This window comes from Drosophila melanogaster, chromosome 2L (assembly GCF_000001215.4).
Source record: "Drosophila melanogaster chromosome 2L".
NCBI classification, from domain to species: domain Eukaryota; kingdom Metazoa; phylum Arthropoda; class Insecta; order Diptera; family Drosophilidae; genus Drosophila; species Drosophila melanogaster.
Genome location: NT_033779.5, coordinates 2,374,686 through 2,390,761, shown reverse-complemented (window position 1 = coordinate 2,390,761; position 16,076 = coordinate 2,374,686). Strand labels below are relative to the sequence as shown.

At 45.9% G+C, this 16,076-nt stretch overlaps 6 protein-coding genes and 1 non-coding gene across 14 annotated transcripts; 3 read left to right on the top strand and 4 right to left on the bottom strand.

Moving 5' to 3' along the window:
• The first annotated feature begins 72 nt into the window (after nucleotides 1-72).
• CG43750 (uncharacterized protein) lies at nucleotides 73-1,184 on the top strand. 2 transcript variants are annotated; one of them, NM_001273009.1, is made up of 1 exon: nucleotides 73-1,184. In NM_001273009.1, exon 1 carries the CDS (start codon nucleotides 127-129, stop codon nucleotides 904-906), a length of 780 nt encoding a protein of 259 aa, NP_001259938.1. In that variant the 5' UTR covers nucleotides 73-126; the 3' UTR covers nucleotides 907-1,184. The 2 variants fall into 2 exon arrangements, with proteins under 2 accessions (NP_001259938.1, NP_001259937.1); NM_001273008.1 differs by having other exon boundaries at nucleotides 73-946.
• Nucleotides 1,185-4,969: 3,785 nt separating this feature from the next.
• CG3557 (uncharacterized protein) lies at nucleotides 4,970-6,001 on the top strand. 3 transcript variants are annotated; one of them, NM_001273007.1, is made up of 2 exons: nucleotides 4,970-5,255; nucleotides 5,347-6,001. In NM_001273007.1, the coding sequence occupies exons 1-2, from the start codon at nucleotides 5,060-5,062 to the stop codon at nucleotides 5,928-5,930; spliced, it is 780 nt and encodes a 259-aa protein (NP_001259936.1). In that variant the 5' UTR covers nucleotides 4,970-5,059; the 3' UTR covers nucleotides 5,931-6,001. The 3 variants fall into 3 exon arrangements, with proteins under 3 accessions (NP_001259936.1, NP_001259935.1, NP_608680.1); NM_001273006.1 differs by having other exon boundaries at nucleotides 5,317-6,001; NM_134836.2 differs by having other exon boundaries at nucleotides 5,311-6,001.
• Nucleotides 6,002-6,014: 13 nt separating this feature from the next.
• Nucleotides 6,015-7,560, bottom strand: PIG-Wa (Phosphatidylinositol glycan anchor biosynthesis class W a). Its single transcript, NM_134835.2, has 2 exons — nucleotides 6,719-7,560; nucleotides 6,015-6,665 (listed from the first exon to the last, which is right to left on the bottom strand). The coding sequence occupies exons 1-2, from the start codon at nucleotides 7,461-7,463 to the stop codon at nucleotides 6,031-6,033; spliced, it is 1,380 nt and encodes a 459-aa protein (NP_608679.1). The 5' UTR covers nucleotides 7,464-7,560; the 3' UTR covers nucleotides 6,015-6,030.
• Nucleotides 7,561-7,688: 128 nt separating this feature from the next.
• Eogt (EGF-domain O-GlcNAc transferase) lies at nucleotides 7,689-9,665 on the bottom strand. Of its 2 annotated transcripts, NM_001273005.1 has the most exons (4): nucleotides 9,637-9,665; nucleotides 8,466-9,573; nucleotides 8,202-8,413; nucleotides 7,689-8,145 (listed from the first exon to the last, which is right to left on the bottom strand). In NM_001273005.1, the coding sequence occupies exons 2-4, from the start codon at nucleotides 9,426-9,428 to the stop codon at nucleotides 7,758-7,760; spliced, it is 1,563 nt and encodes a 520-aa protein (NP_001259934.1). In that variant the 5' UTR covers nucleotides 9,429-9,573; nucleotides 9,637-9,665; the 3' UTR covers nucleotides 7,689-7,757. The 2 variants fall into 2 exon arrangements, with proteins under 2 accessions (NP_001259934.1, NP_608678.1); NM_134834.3 differs by having other exon boundaries at nucleotides 8,466-9,665.
• Nucleotides 9,666-10,255: 590 nt separating this feature from the next.
• Nucleotides 10,256-14,921, bottom strand: Atxn7 (Ataxin 7). 4 transcript variants are annotated; one of them, NM_134833.5, is made up of 3 exons: nucleotides 14,619-14,921; nucleotides 12,487-13,630; nucleotides 10,256-12,426 (listed from the first exon to the last, which is right to left on the bottom strand). In NM_134833.5, exons 2-3 carry the CDS (start codon nucleotides 13,558-13,560, stop codon nucleotides 10,585-10,587), a joined length of 2,916 nt encoding a protein of 971 aa, NP_608677.1. In that variant the 5' UTR covers nucleotides 13,561-13,630; nucleotides 14,619-14,921; the 3' UTR covers nucleotides 10,256-10,584. The 4 variants fall into 4 exon arrangements, with proteins under 4 accessions (NP_608677.1, NP_001259932.1, NP_001259933.1 ...); NM_001273003.1 differs by lacking the exon at nucleotides 14,619-14,921 and adding an exon at nucleotides 14,090-14,429; NM_001273004.1 differs by having other exon boundaries at nucleotides 10,494-12,426.
• Nucleotides 14,922-15,064: 143 nt separating this feature from the next.
• CG15390 (uncharacterized protein) lies at nucleotides 15,065-16,049 on the bottom strand. Its single transcript, NM_134832.4, has 2 exons — nucleotides 15,953-16,049; nucleotides 15,065-15,896 (listed from the first exon to the last, which is right to left on the bottom strand). The coding sequence occupies exons 1-2, from the start codon at nucleotides 16,004-16,006 to the stop codon at nucleotides 15,123-15,125; spliced, it is 828 nt and encodes a 275-aa protein (NP_608676.2). The 5' UTR covers nucleotides 16,007-16,049; the 3' UTR covers nucleotides 15,065-15,122.
• On the top strand, nucleotides 15,180-15,807 carry asRNA:CR44982 (antisense RNA:CR44982). The gene is made up of 2 exons (NR_124030.1): nucleotides 15,180-15,390; nucleotides 15,470-15,807.
• Nucleotides 16,050-16,076: the final 27 nt, after the last annotated feature.

Below are 16,076 nucleotides of genomic sequence, written 5' to 3'. Positions count from 1 at the left end.
TCTATTTAACAAAATTAAGAAAAAATTTGGGAAATAACATTTGTACTGGAGTAGTGAGCTTTGCTTCATATAGAAAATATAAAAAATATACTTGTATACACTTTTTAAAATGTAGTCAGTAGTATAATGGAGGAGGTTTCCAATACCGATGTAAAGAAGGTGGAAGCAAGTACTCCAGTTAAAAAAACCAGAAGTAAGGAGGAATCGCCTACAGAAGCTGGAGCAGGTCCTGTGCCACAAAGTTCCCAAGAAGTGTTGCTTAGTTCACACACATATAATACACCAGATGACGAGCATTCCATTTGCGAAACTAATGAAGATGGAAGTCCAGAATTTGCTTCCGAATCACCTTCAATTTGTGATAAGAATAAGCCTAGTGGAGTACAGCTAGATAGCTCCGGAATATCTGGAGGTATATGTCGTGGAAGTCTGATGGGTGCAGATTCAATGGAGTCCGAACTTAACTCAGAATCTAGTGGGGAGCTTTTAGATAATAATGAATTGATTGCAAGGAAAAAGAAAAGAGATTTGTTGAAGTCAGACGAAACTGAAGACCCCGAGGAAGAGTTTAGGAAACATTTTCTCAAAACTTTTCAGAACTTGCCTAGAATATCACAGATCTCATTGGACGATAACCCAAAACAATCGCCAACAGAGAGCAAACATAATGCCGAAATAGATGCAGAATTGCCAAATAATGAAGTTGCAGAATCATTAACAAATGAAGGTGATAGCACTGGCAAAGCAATATTACCAACAAATTTGTCAAATAGTGATGCAGAAAACATCGAGCAGCCGGATAACAATATCGCAGAAAACACCGAAATAACCTTACTTCAAAATAGTTATATTCAAGAAAAAGAGAATGCCGATGAAATTCCTTCCTCCTCAAATAAAAATATGTAAATTCGGAAAGTATATAATTTGAATAATTTAAGTTTTTGGTAAACTATCCGAATCTGTATATTTTGGCATATAAATTTCAGTGATTTGGCCATAGCAACCCAAATATTGGCTCAAAAGTGGAATGTCATACCTCGTTGAGCTCGTAATTTCATGCCCAATCGATTGGCGTTCCAATCTGAAACTTTTATTTTTTGACCAATTTTTTCAAATTTTGATGATGTAACCCCTTATAAAAAATGCAAAAAATGGACAAAAATAAAATTTTCCAAAATTTTCCTAAAAGTGATGCGGATAGTTAGTATTGGTTTTCCGCATCACAAAACAGTCGGATTTTCATATCTACGACTGTTTTAGACCGTTTTCTGAAACAAGGTTCTTCATTCTGCCCTAACCACTTCAAAGAATGTTCATCTCCTGAGCAACCGACTTCCAGAAAAAAAAAGTCAGCCAACTTCATGACGCCAAATTAACTAGCAGACATTTCTATTAGCTCTTCGGAATGAATGCCAAGGCAATTTACGCTTAATATATGCATGATGCTGTCCGCCCGATAACACTCGAAGAATGCCAAGGGATTCGGGGGTGGAAGGTCCAAGGTTAAGGATGGGTGCTGTCCTGCCCTTCCCTTCTCTTCCAGGTTGTTGGGACAACGCGAGCGCCCCTGTTGCCATCTATATCTTTATCTATGTGCGGCACGTGGAAAAGTTTCGTTCGCTTAACTCTGACATTCTAAATGAATTTAATGACTTGGAAATGGCCACCTACCGATTTTGAATTTTAACATCGCCGGTTGTTTTCTGAGCCAGTTGTATCTATAAAGTTATTAAATTTCTGTATTTACCAGACAGAAGCTTTTATGGGAATTTAGAAAATTGCTTTTTCAAATCAAAGGTACAAATGAAATCAAAATCTGATCTGGCGATACCAACTTAATCGGCTAAAATCAATCGATTCCCCTGGGAGGGTAATTTGTATACTGGTATCTGAAAGGGTGTTCATATCTCTCAGATATAGATATCCCATCCTAGGCAAGTGCAACAGCCAGAAGACGGAGATCCCGGGGAGAACGATTGCCGTCTGAGGGAACTCCCAAAGTACCTTTTCACACATGAGCGCGCCAGGACGCAGGACGAAAAAAAAAGGAATGGCAGACGTTGACGAGGGGTTGGGACATACAATCCTCGATTTCTGTTGTTGTAAATCACAAAGTGAAACCGAAACCGTTAACGTGTTGCGGTTACGCTGCTGACTTTGCTGTGCGGCAACAACAACAAAAAAAAATGAGGCAGAAGTGATGGGGGAGTTGAGGCAAGTCATTCCATTTGGGAGGCTTTATTAAATGCGCACTGAGCTGAGGGGCAATGTCCTGTCTCGGCTTTTTATTGCGATTTTTTCGCAATGTTTTCGCTCTTTGTGTGAGTTTATCAAGCTCCTTACATTTGTTTTCCTGTAAAACGGGGGCAACTTCCCCGAGCAAACTTCTCTTATTTAATGATTCCTTTTAGAAAAGCCCGAATCGATGGGGGAAAACCGAAGGCTGGTTTCGCATTTCAACTTGAGAAATGTGAAATTGTTCCAGTTCCTTATTTTTTCCTTTTTTTTTTGTTGGCCTCCCAAAGATTTGTCAAATCTTTGACACAATGATGCATAGCGTTATCTGAGATTTGCCAAGTGAAAAAATAACAACAAGCGACTTTGCGAATTAATCTTCTTAATGCCTGGGTCCCATAACCATGGGCACTGAGTGGAGTGCTTAGGACACGGAATCACTTAATGCGATTGCCCAAAAAAGGACTCCTCCTTTGGGGCACTTCCAAAAATACTTGCTAATTGCTGCACTCGTTGAGAATGCAACTAGGCAATGCGTTTCCACTGGCGACCATGGCAGTGCACTTCCGAAGGCCATAATCATATCAGCTTCCGCACGATTTAACAGCAACGCAATTTTGATGGCAACCAGACCAGACCGAGTGCGTCAGCATGGCAACCGATTGTCTGTCTATTCATCGCTGGGTTTTCACACTGGAAAAACGTCGAAAATTATAGCAAGCTAAATAAATTAAAGGGAAATTAACTAAAACACAAATAGCTAGTATTTTTATATCACTAAAAAGGATGTCTTAGAGCATGCAAGCTAAAATAAGATGATAGGGTTGCATTTCAACTGTTGTTTTAATGTTTTTAAAAATATGATCTATTTTCAATGATAGTTGGTATATGCCAAGCACTTCTCTTTCGTTCTCTGTCCTGGATTCCTTTCGATTTGCTCAACACTTTTTTTGGCTTCGCATTGATTGCTCCACAATTGCGCAATTTCGCTCACTAAAAGCATTTCAAAGGACCTGTGGAATGGGGCTTCCTCTGCCTGCTGCCATGACGCATAAGCTCCGATAAAAACTGTTGTTCGATAAGCATTTTGTTTGCCATGTGCCTGAAGTTGTTAGGGCGTCTGTGCCCCAGCCCAAGTCACGAACTTCTGTGGTAACGCAGTGGGCTGCTGTGAAGGATTGAAGGCGGAGAAACGCTCGAGGAAGCCATAACGAATCAGTTTTTGATGTGGAACTTTGAAAAGTTCTATGGAAATTGTAAGAAAATTCAGAATGCATGGAAGGAGGCGATTCAATCGCAAGCAACTATATATTGCTTAATGCTAGGGAAACTGAATTAAAACTGAATTTAAGTCCTTTAAACAGAACCATGTAGGTGTCCTGCCACAGAGGAGCTATAGTTCAGACATATATTGCACATTCTCCGCACATTTGCCGCTTGGCAAAAGGTCCTGCAGCTTAGTCACCACACTGCCACACACATGGACACACACACCCACATGTACACATGATATTCATTATGAACGGCTTAAGCGATTTCCCCAGGGCCCAGGAGCTTAGTCCTTCACGCAGCAGACACACTCATGCATATGCACAGATATATTTGGGTTTTTATTTATTTCTTTTTATGAAAGCCCCGCTGAATGGAATCCGATTTGACGAGCAGTCGAAAAAAGGAACTCGTCAGCAAATTGGCAGCTCGAAAAAAGATGCGGTAAGCAGAAAAACCAATTCTCTACCTGATTGTTGGCCACATCAATCAGGATGTCATGTTCTACATGCTGGGGAAAAACATGAACATAATAATTAACGCTCATAATTCGACTCTCCCCAAAAGTGGACAACAATTCGCTTCTTTTGCTAATGAAAATAATCTGTCATCAAAGCCAAAAAGCCACCCCCTATGGTAACAGGTGCTCGTGCTTCCCGCTCTCCTGTTTTGCCTCATCCTGTTGCTTTTTCCAGGACACGCCTCCTGGTACACTATATGATTATATTTGGTTCCCAGCTATTAACTCTGCATAGCTTGTGGGCAGGAAGGGTTGAAAGGTTGGCGGACGGAAATTGCATTTGTGCTGGCCCAAATCAGATAAGATTCACCGGCGACGCCCTCGTCCTTGGCCAGGATATGACATTAAAAGCGCATCAAAGTCGAATGGCGAGCAGAGGCTACGCATCAGCAGCGGAAACTGTTGCCGTAATTACATTCGAGTCGGATAGAAAAAATTCCAAAGACGTATGTTCGGCAATGCGAACGCCTGATACCCTTTTCAGTGAGGAATTTTTGAGGAATCTTATCATTAGTAATCTTGATCTTAATTAATCTTCATCAAGGTATCTAAGTCACGAAATGAAAATGTTAACTTAAAACTCTAAGGTTTGTAGATAGGTTTTCGTATAGTTAAACCTCCTTTCGATGTCCTTTCCTTTGACAATAAGAAGCACATTGCTGGTCATTTGCGCGGTCCTTTAACCCTGGTCGCTTGTGAGCTTAGCTTCCCCCGGAGGCTGAACTTTGATTTGGTCTTTGTTTGCGCCGTTAAATTAAATGTCCTTGCCCAGCCGTTCGGGATCTGTGCTCATCCTGGATGCCCAGGGACAATGCAAGCAATTCCAGTCATTTCCTTAATAGAAATCTTATCTTTTGTGACGCCTTCGCCGTGTGCCTAAGCCGGATATCGCACCTTTGACATCTGCCCATGGCTCCTGACAAAGCAGGTCCATGCTAAGCACTCAAATATCTCTTACTTCCGGTCCGGCTTTTTGGGAGAATATCATTTGGAAAAATTGGGTGTTTATTTATACCAACACTAGCAGACGAAACCATGAAATCCTGTTGTGCCACTCAGACGACGCGTTGTGAGTGTCCAACGGGTCTCAGATTGGGGAAGAAGCCGCAGGCTCCACTCTTCGACATGCTGGGCCCGCATCCAGATGAGGTCATCATGACGATCCTGGACCGCATCCTCTATCTTTCGGGCGCCACGAAAATAATTCCATTGCTGGAGTTGTCGAATGAAGGTCAGTAATCGAAGGAAGTAATATAAATGCGTCCATAGATAAAATATACCCGTAGGATCAGCTTTTAAGAAGGAATCCTGCCCACCACCAGCACCCTGTGCACCAAGCCCTTGCAGTTCCGGAAGCAGCTCGGCTTATCCATCTTCATCGGCCTGGAGTACATGCTGCTCCAAGCCGTCGACTATCTGTTGTTATCCCAAGCCAACGAGATGCTGCGCCAGTCCAAAAGCTCCACTAGTGCCCTGCAGTCCAATGGATACTCCGAAATCTTCCTGCTTCAAGACCGCGAGTCGGCTTAGTTCCGCTGCCTGTTGTCCCCGCCAGCGTACTCCCAGGGTGGACTTCGATCACCCGGCGGAGGATATTCCGTTGAGAAATAAGGCGGGCAGCGCCACGATAAGGGAACAGATAAGCCGATCAATTTCCACCTGCTCGGTGGCCTGTCAACAGCTGAAAGACAAGCTTACATCCCAGATTGCCCAAGGACACAAGGACCAAAAGTGGTTGTGGACCCGTTTGATTCGTGGCAACGATGGGTGCATGGTGTACGAGGTGTACAAGGATTCCGATGTAGACAACTCTCCCTCTAAGATCGGGTCGGAGGCACCCATCATCCTTTTTCTAGTCATGCCGAATGGTTGCATCATGCCCTTTGAGTCTATTTGTGGTCCTTAGGAAGATGGTACTCGTTTTGTATACTTTTTAGCCTGTGGTCAGTTAAAAATAAACTTTCACCCGTACTTTGTATTTTGCTATTTAATTTATACAACAAATACTAAGCTACACGTATGCCTTTTTTTAGCATAAGGAAGACCACTCCAGCACAAACAAACATATAGATGGACAGTATAACAACAGACTCCAGATCACTTCGATGACCCGGGTTCAGGGACATGTTGACCATTCCCGTAAGGAAATTGGAGATCATGAAGTGAGTCAGACCGTTCATGTTCAGACTTTCAACAAAGGTGGGCAAGGATATGTTCTTTTGCCCGTCATCTCTAATTGACTTTTTAGAACAAATATCTGGCCGTACGAGTTTCAGCTCAAAGAAGAACGCGTAGATCACAATTAGGCTTAGGGAGACAGCGAAAATCCAGATTACATAGCCAAAACTAAAAGTTACACGTGCTATGCCCGTTAGAAAAGAACTTATAAAAACCAATTTCCAACAGAGAATGGCCACGAAAAGAATACTCTTTAACTTTCTTATTAGTCCTTGATAAGTCAGGCTATCACGGGAAGTATACCACTTGGCAAAGTAAATGCTGAGCAAATAGAGAGCCACACATCCGTGTAGGGAACTTAAGCCTTCCCGATTGGCACTGAAAAACCCCTCATGGGGTGCAGAAGACATGACGAATTCGGAGAGTCCCAGTTGGAGCACCACTTCGTGAAGGAATAGCAAACCTAAAATCGTAGGAAATTAAAATTTATTGCATTATTATTTTTTCTGGACCTACCTATTGCAAGTGCCAGGAGCTGTTCATCAGAGTTTACCAACAGACTATAGCAGCTGCCCAGCAATTTCGTGAATCCCAGTATGAAGAAGGCATTCAAATGGCGGCCGTATTCCGTCTCATCCTGGTGATAGTCGATCAAAGTGATGACAATGGTGCGAGCAAGCCCTAGGACCAGCAACGGAATAACAGATCTCCTTAGTTTCTTAAGATCAGTGATGCTCCGTGCTCGATGTGAAACCAATCCCATGGTCACCACAAAAAGCCCAATTCCCATATCCATGACAGCTGCTCCGAAAGTCCGGCTTTTCCGGTAATCCGTAGGATACGAAGGGAAATCCACAGCCAGAATGGCGGCACAGGTTCCACTGTAGGCAGTTGCTCTCAGCAGAGTGAAGACTATGGGTCTCTTACCGACCTTATACACGAAGTTTGGAGGATTGGGAGCGACATTTCCATAAATATAGACCAGAACAGCTAAGGAAACCACCAGGGAGTATGTGTAGCTATAGGCACTCCCCACTGTAATCAATATCACGGTGGGTAATCCGATCAGAAACAACTCCAGGAGAAATCTCCTCGTGGATAGCATCGGCAGGTGTCCGCAGAGCAGGCGGGAAAGAACAAATCCCAATATCGTGGGCAGAATGGTTAGAAAGCTATCTAAACTTTCCTTGATAGATCTCCAGGATTTCAAATCCACATCATTAAGTTCGTGCTCTACGAAGCTGGCCACCTCGGCCTCCATTATGTTAAATTTTTATTAGACCTCGGGTTTAAGCTAACGCATAAAACTATAAATTATTACGAACTTTTAAAGCCGGTTGAAAAATGTAAACAAAAACAAATAGTAATGTAAGTTAGCCGATAAAATAGCCGATTATGCAGCAGTCAGCTCTTATCTGTTAGCGGAACAGAAGCGAAATCATTTGGTCACACTTAAATAAATTCAAATTGAAAATGCAATCCTTTTGTATAATACCGATTTATTTTGGGTCTGGCATAAAGCAAAATAAATGCATTTAATCACAATTGAGGCAATCTACAGCTCGTTGCGCTGCGTTTTGGAGGGATTTTCTGATGCCCGTCGGGGGAATTCCTTGTGGGAAAGAATTTCCTCGGCTGCTCCATCGACAAGATGCACAAATTCCTTCACATCAAAGCTATAATTGGTAAACTTGGCGTGTGCGCCGCCCTCGGGATGATGACCCTCGTCCTGTGGGTACACCAAGTCCCGCTGCTCCCAAGTGCGGTAGCGAACGCCACGTAGGCGAGCCAAGTCCTTGTAGCAATTCGGATCCTCGCAGTTGTACAGCTCAAAAATGCAGGCCCAGTTGGGCAGGAAGAGCAAGTGCGTCAGGCCAGCGCCATGCATGCCGATGAGTATGTCCGTGTTCCGTGTGATGGCCAACTGGTTGGTAAAGGGGAGCCTGCGGGGGGAACTCATTAAACTGAAGCCCAAGGAGTGTATTTAAACATTTCTTACCTTTCATAGGAAACACGCTGTACATCGTACTTATCGTTGGCCTCCAGGGGGGCCAGCAGCTCGTCTTCATTCAGCACTTGCCGGTACTTTGTGCGACGCGATAGATATGTTATTCTGATCTTTTGCTGTGGCGGCTTGTAGGGAATCTGCAGGCGGTGCAGAATGAACTCGGAGAAGGCGCGGAAGAGTCCACTATTCGAGCAGCCTTGGATCTAAAAGAAGAACACCTTAGAAACATCGCGACACACGTTTGCCTCCACTTACTATGGGTGTATTGTAGAATAAGCCAAAGATCATCCTGGGCAGCAGCGGCAGCACAACGTTCTTGAAGCATACCCGCTTGCCCTCCACATCGCTGAGTGTCCATACTGGTCGTTGCGAGAAGGCCTTAAATGTGTCCCTGAAGGGCGAATCGTACGGATAGGTCTCCCATATAAGTATCTGCACATCCGTGTTGAAGGCCGCCGGATGCGACTGGTTGACAAAGAGCGAGGCATACAGGTTGAAGAAGTCGCAGAAATGATGATACATGTTGTACGTGGCATCGATTTTCATGATGAAAGTGGGCGTATTCACCACCACATCGCAGAGACCGCTCTCCAGAACGGGATGTGGTAAGACATCAAAATTACGCAACTCCGGACCCCAGGACTGCAGAGCCGATCCAATGTGCTCCATTTCGCCCGACAGTCGAGTCCGATTCAACTTGCAGTGCCCCAGCAGCTGTCCTGGTCCCAGCACATCCATATGGTAACGAATGCGCTCTTCCCGCTGCTCCAAGCCCCGAAAGTCGAAGAGAAGATTCCGCCCACGACAAAAGCGCAGGTAGTGCGTGCACTCTAGCGAGGAATCGCCCAAATAGGTTGGCACGCATTGCGGCGTCAGTTGGGAGAGCTGCTCCTGGATGTACCCGAAGTCGGCCTGGTTGTAGAAGGTCCTAACCTGTGCCTCCTTGCTCCTGGCCCAGCCGGTATGTTCCCCAGGGCACTGGGGCGTCTGGAAGCGGCCAGCTGGCGTGCAGTCCCGCTCGTGGCCCCAGCAGGCGGATGAAATGGTGCCCTTGCCGGTGAGATTCGTGGGCAGCTGTTGTTTCAGCTTGGGAAAGGTGTTCAGGTACCGGATGAGGTGTTCCGACGGCAGGCTGGGCAGGGAGAACCCATCGAGGTGCTTGGCGTCCTCCGCCAGGGACAAGTGTAGTATCCCAATGAGTATTGGCAGGATTGGCATCTTGGGTTCCGTTTGATCTACTTAAGTACTTCGTTGCGTGCGACTTTCCAGCGATTTCCCTGCGACTTCTCACGCTTTCCACGGCAGCATCTTCAGGTGCATTTCACGGCCAGCGATGATGATGATCTCACCTGGCCTTAAGCGGCTAGAAGACGATTATGAGCGGGATAATGTTATTGTCCATGTTAATTGTTCGCGAAAGAAATACCTGTCCGCCAGTGTGGCCGTTCGCCAGCTTAGAAAACGCACACTCCGCGACACCTAAATAGGTAATGCACTTAGATACAACTACAATTACTTAATTAATTTTAACACAATAAAATATTCTTTTAAATTGTAACTTATTTATTCGGCACTTATTTAATCGTTTTAGTGATTATTTGTTTTAAGGATATCTATAGTTGTGCCGCATACCGTAGGGATTATAAGGTTTTAAGCTTCGATAGATATTGTTAGCGTGTTCGTAAACCATTTAGACCGTTATTTTAATACGAATTTTTGAATGGCTTCACACTATTCCGGACAATTTATGTTATTTCTGACCGACATGGTCGGCGGATCCCACATTTCGGCTAACCACAGCCACTGCACTGTTCCTTACCCTTTGCCACTGCAATGTTCCTTACCCAGTGCCGTTGCCTCGAAATCTATCTTCCACTTCCACACACCTGTGCCAGCTCATGGGATCCATCAGAACAGTCGACTATGCCGTTGCAGGCTAAGCTGGTTTCCTTCGCTCGCCGGTTACTGTTCTCAACACATGGAACATAATCATAACTTGCTCCTCGTTTGGAGGAAGATATACACAATGAGGCAACGCTGGGTCTGGAGTATAATTGAACTTAGGCATGCTCTTGTATTTAAAAAGTTTACAGCGTGTATAAATAATGATTTACGAGTACCTAGCATAATGCTTAGCCACGAAAAATAATATGTATAATTGTTAAATTAATTAGAATAAACAAAGAATTACATACAATCAACTAATAGATAACTAAAAGATAATTATCACTTTTAAAAAATGAAGAATTAATTTAAAAAATTATTACAATTTAATTTAGCATTAGAGAAGAGGCTGCACATAATAGCATGGTATTGTATAAACATATAACTAGGGATGCGTGTCCGCACATCTGACCTTCCCCATCGGTTCAGATCAGACGAAGACGCGCATCAAGTCGCTGCTGGTTGGAGTGGAGTTGCCTCCCGGATTGGAACTGTTCCCCTTCCAGGGAGGATTGCTGTTGGCGCTGGGAGTGTTGCTGCTGTTCAAATTGCTGATGTTGTTCATGTTGCTGATGTTCATGTTGCTGCTGCTGTCGGACAAGGTGCGCAGCAGCTGCTTTTTGAGGAGCTGCTGTGGCGAGTGGCTCTGACTTTGGCTGGCGTTGTGGTTGCTCTGGAGCGGCAGGGTGAAGCTGGGGCGGCCGAGGGGCTGCAGCTGCTCCAGCTTGCCGGCCAACAGTCGGCGGCGTTTCTCGTAGAAACTGAAGGTCAGCTTGTTGTCCTCCTCCTTGTCGCGTTCCTTGTCCTTCGTCGGCTGCTCGCCGCCATCCTCGCTATCCGGTGGTGGCTTCTCCTCCTTCTTCGCCTTTCCCATTAGCAGTTCATTCAAACGCTTGGCTGTCATGACTCCCGGCGATCCGCTTGATCCACCACCAGCTTTTCCTCCTACCAGCGCCCTCTTATTGCACCTCAGGCGATCTTGTGCAATGACATTCGATCGCTGAGCGTAAATGGTTCTGCCCGAGGCGGGATTCTTACCCGGCAGACCGTTGCTTAACGCTGGCGAGGGCGGCGGCGGTGTGCGGGCCAGCTGACCGACCACGCCCAGGTGATTACCTCCCGACAGGGATAGCAAATTGTTGTTCGCCTTCCGCGTGGTCAACAGATTCTTGCGGAAGGTGACGCCCAGGCCCTGGGGCAACTTCACCATGCCAAACGTGTTCATGGCCAAGGGACGAGGCGCTCCGGAGTACAGCATCACGTTAAAGTAGCTGTCCTCGTGGTATTTGGCATTGGCCAGCGATGGATGGTGATTGATTTGAGGATTTGTTGTGGGTGGCTGGCTGGCGGCCTTGGCCTCCAGCTTAACAGTCTTTACGGTGTCGCTAACAGTCTCCAGTTTACTGAACTCAAAGTCGGCCAGTTCATCCGCCAGTTGGTTTGCCTCCGTTCCAGAACTCAAGTTGGTTTGTATGCCGCCCGATTGCACGACATTCACGTCCACATTTTCGTAGCCCGCGTTGGTTAGGAATTCGGCTAAGACCTTCTGCTCCAGCATGGAAACGGGATTCGACTCGGTGATCTCGTATATAATACTGGGCAGGATCATGTGCTCCTCCAGCTGCTGTTGCTGTGGATTGACCATTGCCTCATCCGTCAGAGACGGCACGTTGTAGACGCTGAACTGGCGCTGCTGCTCGTGATCCTGAAGCTTCTGATCCTGCTGCTGCTGTTGCTGCTGCTCTTGCAGTTGCTGCTGCTCGAGCATCTGCTGCTGCTGGTAAATCAGTTGCTGCAACTGCATGGCATCGATGGTGGTCAGCTCCTGCTGATGCTCTTCCTCGCCATAAACCTGCTGAACCGCCTGCTGCTGGTACACGGCGTAATCCTCGCCAATGGTTCCGTCCTCAAAGCGCAGCCTTTTAGTGGCCTGTGCGGGATGCGATAGCGATCCATTCTGCGCTTGCTGTTGTGACTGCTGTTGCGATGTGTCCAGAGCGCTCTCATCGAAGTTATTCAGAATCTCGTTGATCAGCTTGCTGTCCAGCATTTCGTCGAGCGTCTGCGAAATGGAGTTCTCGTCGGAGGTGTTGGGCAAGGGCAGTTCCTCCTCATCGGGCGCCACCTGCTCGGCGGAAACCGCTCCCGTGATGGAAGACACTGCCTGGTCCAGTTCGCTGAGCACTTGCTGCTGCTCGTAGGAATTCACCAGAGACTTATCTTTGTTCTTCTCCTTTTCCGCTTTTATTCGATGATCGCTGGAGCCCTTCAACTGAAGAGGATTTCGGTAATTGTATCATTGAGTTATTATAGTCACAATTATATGAAATACCTTTTTCTTTGGCTGCAGCTCGGGCAGCTTTTCCGCATCCGTCTGAAGCTGGGCAGGTGAATAGTTGACCCCCATCGCCACCTCGCTGGAGGCCGCTCCCAACGTGGGAGTGGGCGGTAAGCTGCAGGATGAGTTGCTGGAGGAGGAGAACATGGTTATGGCAGCCGGAGCAGCACCCACAGATGGTGGCTCCTCCTTAACAACAGCAGCGACGACGGGAGGAGCGGCTATGGCCGAACTCTTCTTCGATCCCTTTGACTCCTTGTGATTGGACTCCAGCAGGGCCGGAGCTGGCGAGGAGTGGTGGCGGTTCTTTGACGACTTCGAACGCGACCTACTTCCGGCGGAAGTGCTGCTGCTGCCCTTAGACGAGGAGGAACTGCTACTTTTACTGCTGCTGCTCTTGTGACGCGACGAAGACGAAGACGACGTGGTGCTGGATGAACCCGCAGCAGCCGGATGCTGCAGTGAAGCCGAGCTGCTGGACCCGTTCGAGCAACTGGAGAGCGTCGAGGCCGAAAGCGTATCCGTGGGCGAACTTGGCACGATAGCCCCGCCCTCCTGACTGATTTCCGTGGCAGTGAGACGAGAGTCGCTGGATATGGCTGTCCCATTTGGATTGGGATTCACTTTGCTGGATGTGGCCTCCCAGACGCTAGGATGCTGCAGCGCAATGTGGTGCTGGAAACCTGCCTTCGTGTAACATCCCGAGCAGGAACTACAGAGTACTATATCGCGACTGGCCAGCTTCGGCGCCAGATCGTAGTAGGCCATGTCCGCCGATTGCAGACGCTGGACCTGCACCTTCGCCTGTTGATCTGCGCCGGCGGAGGAGTTCTTTCCACCACGCAGATACGTCTTCTCAGCCGTTCGCAGTTGCTTGATGACCTTTTCCATGTCGAAGACCTGCTGCCACTTTTGGCCCTGCAGGCTAAACAGGGATAGTCCCGCCGATCCCGAGCCGGAATTGGAGCCGGCCGACGAGTCCGGCTTCCACATTCCCGACACCTTGTGCTTGGTTCCATTTTCCGGATAAGCTCCACCACCGGCGGGGGCCACATCGTTCAGGGGCATTCCGGATAGAAGCTGTGCTCGCGGGATCCGGGGATTCGGTACACTCGAGCAAAATTGCCCCTTAAAGCACCTGCAAAACAGGATTGATTTATTAGTTCCAGAGAAACTTTGATAGTGACAGCTTTTAACTGATACTGCAATTCATCGCTGATAAAAAACACAAAATCTGGGGCTATGCACCATGAACCCCGGACCACGGAATCCCTACGAAATGCCCATGTTAAAATCATCACTAGTTTTCATACAATAAATTCGTATATTCTATTACATATACATATGTACGTGGTTTGAATCACCACCAGGCGTGTTTAACCCTAAAACTCAAATTTAATCTTATAAGTATATCTCAAGAAGATTACAACTTTATTAGATTTAGATTTAAGGTAAATTAAAACAAGAATAATCATTTAGAATTAATTATTTATTTTTTCTTTATTTTTTTATATTATAATTAAAATTTTTTGGTGCACGTTAGGATTAACATAAACAGAACCATCGTTATAATTAAATGAATAGATATCAGCAGAACCCACTTATACATATACAACATATCCATTGACCACAGGACCCTGACCCTGAATACATACATACATACATATATAGATTTTATTAGCAACGGAAAAGTATTGGACACTGCACAAACCACTTGTGGAGGGTGTGAAGACTGTACGTCTTGGAGTATTTCTATGCGTATATTGCCATTTTTGAATGAATCTCGAAATTTAACAAACTGTTGTTTTTGATATCGTAAATTTTCAGCGAAAGCTTACAGGTGAGTGCTGCCCCCGCCCCCGCGAGCGCCAACCCCTCGGTACCCGCACCCCTTGGTCTGGATCAGCTGTTTTTGACAACCGCTACTCGAGTGGCGCCGTCTCGCTCGCACTGCCGCACACATGCGCAGCCACTCACACCGACGCACAGCACACTCACGCACTTACCCACACCAATGCAACACAAACAAAGCACACGATTGAAAATCACAAAATAAAAATCACTTAAAATGCTCGCAGGCAATTTTAGTCGAATGCCGAATGATATCGGCATTAAATGACACTTACGTCGTTAACACACTTCCATGTTTTGTTGTTTTTTTTGTGGGTTTAGGTTACCGTTCTACCCTACCCGTGGATAAATCGGATTTTTGGCCGGCCTCCGTGGAGGAAAATGCCAGGTCAACTCGAAAAAGACGAGTTGGTTGTATAGCCTAATTGATTCTGTAACGAAATCAATTAAAGCTTTCTAGTTTGTCTCGCTTTTTCGAGTTTAAAGATTGATATTATGAATATCGTTGTATTTGCTTAGGGATGGCAATTCGCGTCTCGTTACGTTACGTTGTATTTGTTGCAGCTGCAGATTAAGTGCGATATGTTATCGATAGTCGCACAGGTATTCGTTGCATACGTAGCCGATATATTAATTACATGCATTTCCGCTGAAAAGTCAGTTGAATATATTTATGAATTAAAATCTTTTTAAAGGCGATAGAAAACTATACTTAACATTTCCTATTTTTACAAGCGTTTATTTGCTGGCACAAACTATAACCATAATTAAACGTAACATTAGTCATCTTCATCACTAAGCTCATCCTCCTCCTTTCTTCTGGACTTTTGCTCCAGTTCCTTGGCGTAGAGATCCTTGAAGGCTTCGTATTCCGGCAGGGTGACGTGGCAAATCTTTGTGGCGAAACTCTTCTCGGAAGTGTCTGTAATCTGATAGAGTTTGGGGTTCGTAGTCGGCTCATTTGGATCGGCTTTCGGAGGTCGTGGCTTAAAGAGGCCCAAACGAAGCAGGAACTGGTGGCGACAACGCAGCTCCTCGAATGACAAGGTAAGGGCTGCCGATTTAACCAACTCCGGCACTTCTATGCGCATCACGTCTGTGATGAAGTTCAGTTTCTCCTCAATAGATACCTCGGATTGTGCTATCAAATCCGGACTGTTCATCAAACACTTCCACACATTTTTGCTGGTGGAGACGCGACTTTGAAGGAAGCCGATGTGGGAAAGTAACTGGTGGGAGTCGCTAACGTCCAGTAACTCGGGGTACTTCGTAAGGAGCAGGTGCAGTAGATTCTCGCCGAATTGACAGGCCCTCCAGATTTCCAGGCAGCTTATTATTTTGTCCGGCGTTCTTTTCAAAATCGCGGGGTTACCGGTAACTATTCTAAGGAAATTCACGGTTTCCAAGCCGTGGTTTTGAAAAGTTTGATGGGCCCTTCGCCAGATTTCAGGTGAGAATACAGCTAACGTGGGTTCTATTTTGATGGCTTCATCGATGTGAATTTGTTCAAGCTGCAATATCTTGGGCGTTGCCAAGTGCCTTATGTGATGTAACTGGAAAGTAACAATTTGTATCTAATTTCTATCTAATGCATTCATGATTAACTCACGTTTGACTGTTGTTTTAATACAGCTTGTGTGTTAAATAATAGTTTCCGCAACATTTTTGGCGATGTCCTCTTAAATCGGCGAGCAAAACAATGAACAGCTGATCTCTTCTTCTTTGCAATGACA